General features: G+C 41.4%; 1 protein-coding gene across 3 annotated transcripts in view; it reads right to left on the bottom strand.

Annotated features, from left to right (window-relative positions):
- Positions 1–127: 127 nt before the first annotated feature.
- p4ha3 (prolyl 4-hydroxylase, alpha polypeptide III) overlaps positions 128–9,636 on the bottom strand; it is a 56,028-nt gene continuing 46,519 nt past the window's right edge. For 2 of the 3 annotated variants that reach the window (XM_074640528.1, XM_074640529.1), the window contains exons 8-13: positions 7,251–7,315; positions 6,962–7,121; positions 6,777–6,839; positions 4,757–4,825; positions 3,366–3,462; positions 128–2,839 (exon numbers count right to left, since the gene is read on the bottom strand). In XM_074640528.1, coding sequence (XP_074496629.1) covers positions 2,769–2,839; positions 3,366–3,462; positions 4,757–4,825; positions 6,777–6,839; positions 6,962–7,121; positions 7,251–7,315 — 525 coding nt within the window. In that variant the 3' untranslated portion in view covers positions 128–2,768. The remainder of the gene's footprint in view (positions 2,840–3,365; positions 3,463–4,756; positions 4,826–6,776; positions 6,840–6,961; positions 7,122–7,250; positions 7,316–9,636) is intronic. The other variant, XM_074640530.1, reaches the window with a different exon arrangement.

Below are 9,636 nucleotides of genomic sequence, written 5' to 3'. Positions count from 1 at the left end.
TTTAAGTTACAATTATCGCCCATTTATCTCAGCTTTAGGTTTTGAGTTTCAGTTTTAAATAGTGAAACACATTCTCTTGTTTAATTGCTTACATTTGACCCCCAAACTGCATTTGACACATCATTTAGACTTTATTTTTATTTATTGGAATTATGTGGCACATTTGTTGGCAAGGGGAAAAAAGAGGCAATCAAATAAAACAATACAAGACAGTACAAACATTTAAACATGAGTGCAATTCCATTAATGTATCCAAAACTTTATCTAAAAAATGTCAGTGTTATATTTGCACATATTGTGACCCACATTAATATGAAATTCATACCATACGGGCAATTTAAAGTCGCCTATTAACCTAACCTGTATGTTTTTAGACTGGGAGGAAAGACATTCAATTCCATCTACAAAAATGAAATAAAAACATTATAAACTATTATGAAACTTTACAATAAGCTAAAAGCACCACACATTATCACAGAGTGGATCAAATATTTCCAGATTTCACCAACGCCATATAACCTTCTTTTACATCACCAGCAGAGGGAAGCACTGATCTCTCCATCACTCTACGAAGCCGCTCACTAACAGGAGTATGTAGTGATTTTCTTTCTTTCTCCAACCAGAGATTAAAAGAGGCTTGCTGTATTTCTGCTTCACTTTATTTAGCTGTTGCAGCTTCTCTGTCGGTCGGCATTGTATTCAAGTCTATTTTTCCAGTCGTGCACAATCACTGACACTGTAACACGTAATCAACTCAAAATATTTTACAAGTTAGGATGGTTCCCAACATATTAAAATTCTGCCTTTTACTGTGCCGAATTAATATACAGTATGTATTTGACAATATGTTGAGGTAGACATATGGTCTAATCATGTATGCTTTATGTAGTTTGGACTTCGCTCTAGCATAGCAACAAGTCCCTCTGCAGTCATGTTTGTTGTGGTGAACATGGTAACAACGAGGGCCGCTGAGGGTGTATACAGAAGAGTGCAGAATAAAGCCCTTTGAATTCTGGGAAAAGTCAGGCCTTAGGTTGTAAATTGGACCTGTGAAAATATTACTATAAACCCTTCTGTTTCTGATTTGATTGTAGAAAAAAAGCATCTTAAATTGGTAGACATGAACCTCTGTTGCCTCAAGTCAAACTGGAAAACAATGGACATAGGACATAAAATGTATCTTTATCTGTACTAGTAGCTACAATATGTGGTTCTATTAATATGGCCAAAGTAGTTGCAAACCTTGTTGACAAGATTGTGTCCATTTTTATATTATACACTTGTGGTCTCAGATACTTAGTGTTGTGAATCTAAATGTAGCTAGAACTGTCTTTTAATGGCATCAATACTTGCAATGAAATAGATTAGAGCTTCAGGAAAGCAGCTAAAAGCTATCCATCAAATCCAAGGGAAAATAATCAAGTCCTTCTGTTTAGTGTGCACACAGGAATGTGCACTATGCATCCAGTATACGGCCTGTTCTTACATTTGCTCTGTGTCAGTGTGTGCTTGGTGAGCGTGTCTGTTTGTATACACTGTGGGGAGCTGGAAGGAAAACCTATACTGTCTGTATCACTGTGAGCAAGCAGAGGTATTATTCCTCTGTCAACCCCCTATGTTTCACTCTCACAGACCATTCAATCTGCAGGATGCCCCCCAAATAAGGTCACATATAAAGGCCTCTTAGTCCCCAAGCTCATACAGTGAATTTTAATACTGTATGGTCCACTTTACTCTGTTTTAAGATGGGTTATGACCTACTTAGACACAGATATCTGAGATATCTGAGTGGTATGCAGCCAGCGGTGGTTGTGTGAGTTCAGACATGAAGTCTGGAGAAGACGTGTTCCCAATCACTTGGCGTGCAGAGCGTGATTAATGACACCCGGCCTCTGAAGCTCAATAAGAGGCTGACAGATCTGGTTCATCTGTTCCAGTAGACAGCCAGTTATTGAAAGAGTCTCCCACAGGCAGCAATGACCACATCGTTCAGTCAGCTGGGAACAGACTGGCACACTCATAATGACTGGTTCCTTTGACTCATAGCACCAGTCTGAGGTCTGAAATAGCCTATTACAGAAGAACTTCCACCAAAACCACATTATGTTACCTTTAAACCACTTCAAGGAAGTATTATCACATCTAAATGGACTTGAATACTCAAATCCAAAAACATTACACCAAATAGAAAATTCTAGATGCCTTGTGAATCCTTTTATACACATTTCACTGTGATTCAGGCACATTTGGTATCTTTGTAAACTTCTGCATCTACTCATTAGAAATAAAGTTCTGAGAGTCTGCATACAGCTGTGTTGATTTGTAATGACAGACCCTGGAGTGGACCCAGTGTAGGAAAAGGACTGCATATACAGTATGTCAGTTTTTAAGCAAGCAGGAGAGGCAAACAGCCTTGCTCAGTTAACTGAAACCAGCACAGTGTGCAAAGGGCAGAGGCCTCACTCCATCTGCAGGAACTGGCCAGTAGGAGCAAGAGAGCATTTGGCCTCTGGGGGCTGATTGCCAGTCCTCTTCTACTCCGCCTCTCAGCCCTGTGCTATCCATGTCCACTGCAGCAGCGTACACTGCAGGCTCCCTGGGGCCCGGGGCTCCAATCACAGATGCAGGCTGCCCCATAACGGCTCTCGCCTCCCCTGCCTGTGTGCTCACTTTCTGGCTCCCTCCCTCTCTCCGCCTGCACATGTGCCTCTCAATTGTAGAGGCTGGCTCTTGTACTCCAAAGGGGCCCAGCTATCACTCCACCCCTCTCACTCTTCAGGATTCAGGCTGCAGCGATGTTGGAACTCTTGGCCGTGCTCATGGATCCATTTGTTTGCCACTGGAACATACAGAAAGACGTATAACAATGACAGAAAAACATGCATAAATGAAAGTTTTCTTTCCTTTGCATCTTTTAAACATTTGGATAGTTGTGTCTGAATCCTTAAAATGTATTTGTGATTATGCAGCCTATATGGCTGCTAAACAAAACACAAGCACAAAATGTTTCTGCAGCTGCTTTGCGATGATTAATAACCTTCTGTTAGTTTAGCTGGGTCCCCAACACATATTTCAGCCCATGGTCTGGGCCAACCGGCAGCAGATGTTCAGCTCGCAAAGATGAGCGCTCGGTGTCTGAACTTTGTAACATCTCTAAATGCATAATACAGCACAGATGTTGTCTAGCTCTTGCACATTAGCTCCTGTATGACAGGAGAGCTGAACACTTGAAACAGACCATGATAATGATGCAGAAAAGCCTAATCTGTTTAAAAGGATAAATTGCTGTGCCTTGCTATTTTCACATCACTTTGTGGCTCCCGTAGACAGCATCATTACATCATACTGGATCTACTGACTCTTACCCCATTTATCCCCAATAAGCACAGGGCAGCCAGCATGCAGCGTGTCTGCGTCTCCTCGACCGTTTCTATGGAGATTCCACCAGAAAATGGCAGCTTTCTGTGAAACGAAAAACAATATAAAATCACTTTCAATAAGTTAGAAAATTTGCAACTAACAATTATTTTCATTACCAAATAGGGCTGTCAATCGATTAAAAATATTGAATCACGATTAATCGCATGATTGTACATAGTTAATCATGATTAATCACAAATTAATCACACATTTTTTATCTGTTCAAAATGTACCTTTAAAGAGAGATATGTCAAGTATTTAATACTATTATCAACATGGGAGTGAGCAAATATGCTGCTTTATGCAAATGTATGTATATATTTTATTATTGGAAATCAATTAACAACACAAAACAATGACAAACATTGTCCCAAATCTAGCATAATAAAATATTCTCAAATCATAATATGGCAAACTGTAGCCCAACAGGCAACAACAACTGTCAGTGTGCTGAATTGACTATGACATGCCCCATAGAACCCATTTATATTCATATATCTTGAGGTCAGAGGTCAAGGGACCCCTTTGAAAATGGCCATGAGAGTTTTTCCTCACCAAAATTTTGCATAACTTTGGAGTGTTATTTAGCCACCTTTGCGACAAGCTACTATGACATGGTTGATACCGATTAATTCTTTAGGTTTTCAAGTTTCATGATGCCATTATCTTCAGTATCTTCTTCCTCTACTTTAAAACTAAGCTCGCTACAACCTAAAATATCTCAAGTTGAAATTACGAGTGTTCAAACGAATTTGCGTTGACGCGTTATTATCTCGAAAAATGCCCGTCACAATTTCACAATTGTTTTGTTTGACCGACAAGATTTTCAGAAAATTTGAAAATCTTCACTCATGAGAAGCTAAAACTACGGCATGTTGTATGTATTGAAAATTCAGCTAAACAATCTTTATCGATAATCATAATAGATTATTTTATTCAGCTTTAATCTAAATATCTCAGGTAGAGCTGTATTTCAAGCATGACTATATTATTGGTAATTTGATCTGTTGATGAGGATCAGTTATTTTCTGTATAAACAGCCAAGTGAGATCTCAATAAAATGAAAGGTGAGAGGTTAAACCCGGGGATGGCCTGGTAAACCTTCCACTGCAGCTCATTTTTCAAACTCCACTGAGGGTCCACTACACAATAGCAGTATTGTGGTTAAAAAGAATCTCATGGCTGTTGCTGCTATGATCTGACCTTTTAGCATTTTGACAGCTGCACCAGAGAATGTGAGCGAGGCGCAGAGTGAGGTGAAAATAATATAGCTTGAGGTAAGAAATGACATGAAGACAAGAGGGGCTGCTTTCAGCTCATCGTAGACAGTGTTTACCTCCATGACGGGGACGCTGAAGTTGCCGTAGATGAAGGCTGTGGACCCACCTGCCTCGACAGAGCTGAGCTGTGGAAAAGGACATTCCTTCAGAGTTGTGTCTTGTGTTTATGTGCTCGTGTTATGAAAAGCCACTCTGTCTGCTGTTTTCAAAGCCTCACAAAAAGCTGTTCTTTTATTTAAACCACTATCCAATTTTACTCAAATCTTCTCATGAGATTCTTAATGACAATAGTAATACTAATAATATATGATTACAGATTAGTCATAAAAAAAATGGCTTTTAAAAGGGATTTATTACGCATTTGTGCATTCTCCTTATCCTTTAGGGTGTTATATAGTTTTTTGTGCATGTAAAAGGTCTGCAAAGTTACAAAGCCCAAAGTCTAGGCCAAAGGGAGTTCCTCCCCCCCACAGAAACACTGCTCCTCAACTGCCTGAAATCAAGCCCCCAGGAAGTGCGCTGGTCGTCGATCCTGACTTTCGTAGTGGCCAAACGGCAGTAGTACAACTTCCGAGTCTGTCACGTGATGCATTGGGCCCAAAAAGACTTTTCCCCATAGACTTACATTGGGAAAGAGACGTCTGTAACTCAGTGGAACATTTTTTTTGAGGTGAAGCAACTCCCCAGTACGAACACTCTAATAGTCCTTATTTAAAAAAGTTTTTAAAGTTGTAAAACGCACTAACAGCTGAATCCAGAGTTATTTTCCTTCCTCCGTTCATGTGAATGAGACCCAGACCGAGGCTGGAGCGCAAGCCGTGACGACGGCGTGACGTTGGGACCCCGTGACCGAGTCATGTGACCGAGCGGATGCTACTCCGCCAATCATCTCGGATGCTACTGCGCCAAGATCCGGGTACTTTTCCAGACGGAAGTCGAGCCATAGCTTCATGCGCCACTGAGCAACTCGCATAGGAATGACCGGGGCACCGCCTCCAACGCTGGATCCAGTTCTTTAAATACATCCATGCCTGAAACGCCTTGCTTAAAGTCCCGCCTTTTCTTTCATAACATGGTGATGTCACAAAGTAACACATTCGCATAATACCTGTGTTACGTGCCGTGTCGTGTTGCGTGTGTTTTGTGTTTTTGTGCTCTCTCCTGTGTCTCCTCAGGTGCCGCCCTCCCCCCCTGTGCAGCTGCTGTTAATGGAAGCACACGGCTGCACCAAATCGCCAATCAGGGCCGGGAGGATAAGAGGCCGGGAGAGAGGAGCGTACGGTGCCAGTGGGCCAAACGGCAGTATGGAGTTACCGTGTGTCTTGTGGTTTGAGTCGACAGTGGTTGACTAGTGTATGCTGGATTCAGCAGAGTTGTTTCACAGTGTTAAAGATTGTTATCGCTGTGTCTGTGGAGCAGTAGATTTAAGCTGAGTTATTTAAGAGTGTTTATTGCTAGAGTGTTGAGTGGTAGAGTTAAGTCACGCTTTCTGTTAGAAAGTAGTTTGAAGTTGGTGTTTGTACACTTTTCATTTTCGTTAACAACGTAACAACCTGCCTAGCAGCTAGTTTGGCACACCCTAAAACAAAGCTAGTTAGAGTGGAGCTGGAGTGGAGTCCAAACAGTTTGACCAATCACAACAGTTTGCCAGCTGACCAATCAGAGCAGAATGGGCTTTTTTTGGGGGTGGCGGAGCTCAAACAGAGCATTTCAGAAAGAGGTTGAAAACAGGTATTGCAGCACAGCTGGTAAGGGAAAAGCTTTTTAACATTAAAGCATGTAAACCAAAATATAGAAGTAGGCTGTTATAATAGAGGCCAGACACAAACACTAGAGTTGGGTTTGAGTTTGTTGTTTGACAGAACATCTATAAAAGTGTAATTGAAGCCCTGAGGTCACATCTAGGCCAGTTTCTCAGGCAGGCTGTTCCAAAGTCTTGCAGCATTCATGGCAAAGACCTGACCTCTGTGTTTTTAATTACAGGAAGACTTTGGAGTAGCAGGAACAGGAACCTGCCCAAGAACCTTTGGCTTGCTATCTGGGTCATGCAGGGTCATAGAGGCAGACTTCACTCACATATATCATCAAGGTTGCCACTCGATTCCCAGTTTTCAGCTTGAACACGGGACTTGAAGGCGACTGGAGAATGTAAATAGTTGATATAATTATGATTAGTGTAAGCACAGACAACATGCAGAGGATATACTGTAAGTAGCAATATAATAAAGTGTTGGAAATTGTTAAACAAGCAATCAACTTACTGTAGCGTGGTCAAAGTGAGGCTCATAATGGCCACCAATCCCATAATTCACTACTTGGAGGTACTCGCCATACGGATGCTTCACATTCAGACCTGTGAGCATGGAGATCTTGCGGTCCAGCTTCACAACAGTTGGGTGTGCTGAGCCCTTCAGCCATGCACTAGAAATAAGACATATTAATAAATACTTGAGCATTCAAAGTATACCTACCATCATTTGCACACCGTCAAGTGGTTTAAGTTTAATTAATAACTACCACAAGTGTTATAAGTAACTAAGTCATTTGTACCTCTTGCTGATGCGATATTCTGCCGTTGCTTGTTTCTCTCCAGCTGCCACGACAGATCGCCTCAACTTCTCAGCAAAGACAGAAAAAAATACATTTTATGAGGCTGTGATTGTTACAGCAGCCGAGCTCTGATGTCCAGCTGCCGCAGGCAGCATGAAAACATGTTCCAACTAGAAGTGAACTCGGAGAGCGTAGACCTCCGCCAAGGCAGGTGCCATGTATGTTGCTCCCCCCTCCCCGCTGCATTATGACTGCGTCATCAGTCACACTGCGCATGTCTTAAAGCCTGTGGTGTTAATGCACAGGCTGAGTGGAGTTATTAAAAAAAAAAAACGAAGCCGGATCATGACCCGGATCGCCACCAAAATCGAATGGATTGTTCAATGTGCCACACCCCACCCCTCCAAAAAATGTCATTCAAATCCATCGCGGACTTTTGGAGTAATCATCCAAACGGACAAACCAACGCCGGTGAAAACGTAACCTCCTTCCTAGGCCTTCGGCCTTGGTGGAGGTAATGATGTGTCCAAATAAAAACTGAGAGCAGATATGAGAAAATCAAGAATGGGGATTCAAAAAGCTGCTAAGATGGACTTCCATTATTCTTCTAATCTTGCATGTCCAATTTTGTTGGGGTTTGGGGGAGTTATGGAGTTCAGATTACCTCCTTCCCCTACAGGTATTAGTTTTAAGTTTCATCTTATCTTCAACTTGTCACCTCAAAGTCTCAGTCTGGAAGGGAGTCTTGGGGAGTCTGTCCTTCTTAAAGTTGAGCCTCAGTGATTTATTTGGACTGCAGAATCGTCACACTGTATTCTGCTTATGTCGTACGTTTCCGATTTGCAACGGGCACATAAATTGGTACAATGCAGAAAACTGGTAACTGATTCTGATTCATTTTGCAGATCAAACTCCTGATGACATCCAGGCACCTTATGGCCATGAGTGACATTACTGTACGTCACTCTCTACTCTAAAGGGCTTACACAAAAGAGGAAAAATTGTACAAATCGTGCCAATAACTTATTATTTCACACATCAATTAATCATCAAGAACGCAATACAATGACAGATGTATTAACTCCAAACAACAGACCTGTGTTAAGGGCTCTGGGATCCAGTATGGACAAAGTGTAAACTATGCTTGTGGTTAACGAATGCTGCTCCAAACTAATACCGTACCCTGGGCCTGTTTTCAATAAAGCCACAGGCTGACATAATGATGAAATAAATACAGGGGTTTCCATCTGAGCGCAGGCTGGAAAACTCATTGAACAATGCCAAAACCTCACAGAAACTATAGGGCACCAATTGAGTAAGCCCACCAAATATTCCCTAGAGTAAGTGAGCCAGCTCTGAGGACCCGGCACTGTAGCGTTCCTTTAGATGTGCAGAGAGGTGATGGTTGCTTTCATATAGATGCTGAGGCTCCATGATAGTGGACTGAATATTTACCAGTGGAGCCCAGCGGGGTTATTTGGACAGTTTAAGGCGCTCAGCCAAGTTTTTACAGTAATGCATCCCTCATTCCTTTAAGCCTTGCTAAATGTTTGGAGGCAGACCAACTCTTCCTCCATAAGCTCTTTCCAGTAGGAAAAGGTTGGCTTAGACCCCAGCAACCAGCAAGACCCACAGCACAGCAAATTACTAAGTAACATATGCATGGTTACAAAAAATATGCTTTTATAGGCACATTTACTCTTAATTCGATAAAAATAATTTCAATCTATCAAGAACTTGTAGCACAATGTTGCCCCTTGACTTTGACTAATTCTCCTTTTCAATGCACTCAACAAAGTATAATCAGCAAAATGTACTTAAAGCATCAAAACACAAAGTACTCATTATGCATAATGGCCCCATACTGTTATATATATATTACATAATTGGATTATTGTTCCAGATGCATTGATTTGAAAGCAGCATTTTACTGTCGTAGTTGGTCCATACACACATGGTCTATGTAGTAAAAGTACCTCAAATGTTTAATTCATTACAGAACTTGAGTAAATGTACTTGTCCACCACTGAAAACGATAAAAGCCTTGTTTAAGTTTTTAAACATTCAAAAGCTTCACTGCCTCCTAGAAGTGCAAACTTAAGTTGAGACAAACGATACGAACGCAGCTGAATACGCAGCTATGCAATTGGATGCTCCGAGTAAGAGACAAAGAAAGCATTCAACATAATATCTGTGATGAAGATGTGGTGGATGACCAGTATCAGAACATGGTAAGTGACACCTTGTGAGTATTGATCTTATCTCAGTCAGTAGAGATCAGCTGTAGTGTCCCTGCCAACGCACAGCTCGGGGATAACAGTTTCAATTATATACTGTACTGTGCGCCGTCTTGAAGACAGTGTATTAAAGATGGATTTAAAATGTG

This window comes from Sebastes fasciatus, chromosome 7 (genome assembly GCF_043250625.1).
Source record: "Sebastes fasciatus isolate fSebFas1 chromosome 7, fSebFas1.pri, whole genome shotgun sequence".
Lineage (NCBI taxonomy): Eukaryota > Metazoa > Chordata > Actinopteri > Perciformes > Sebastidae > Sebastes > Sebastes fasciatus.
The sequence above is the reverse complement of the archived record's forward strand: the minus strand, read 5'-3'. Positions and strand labels throughout refer to the sequence as shown.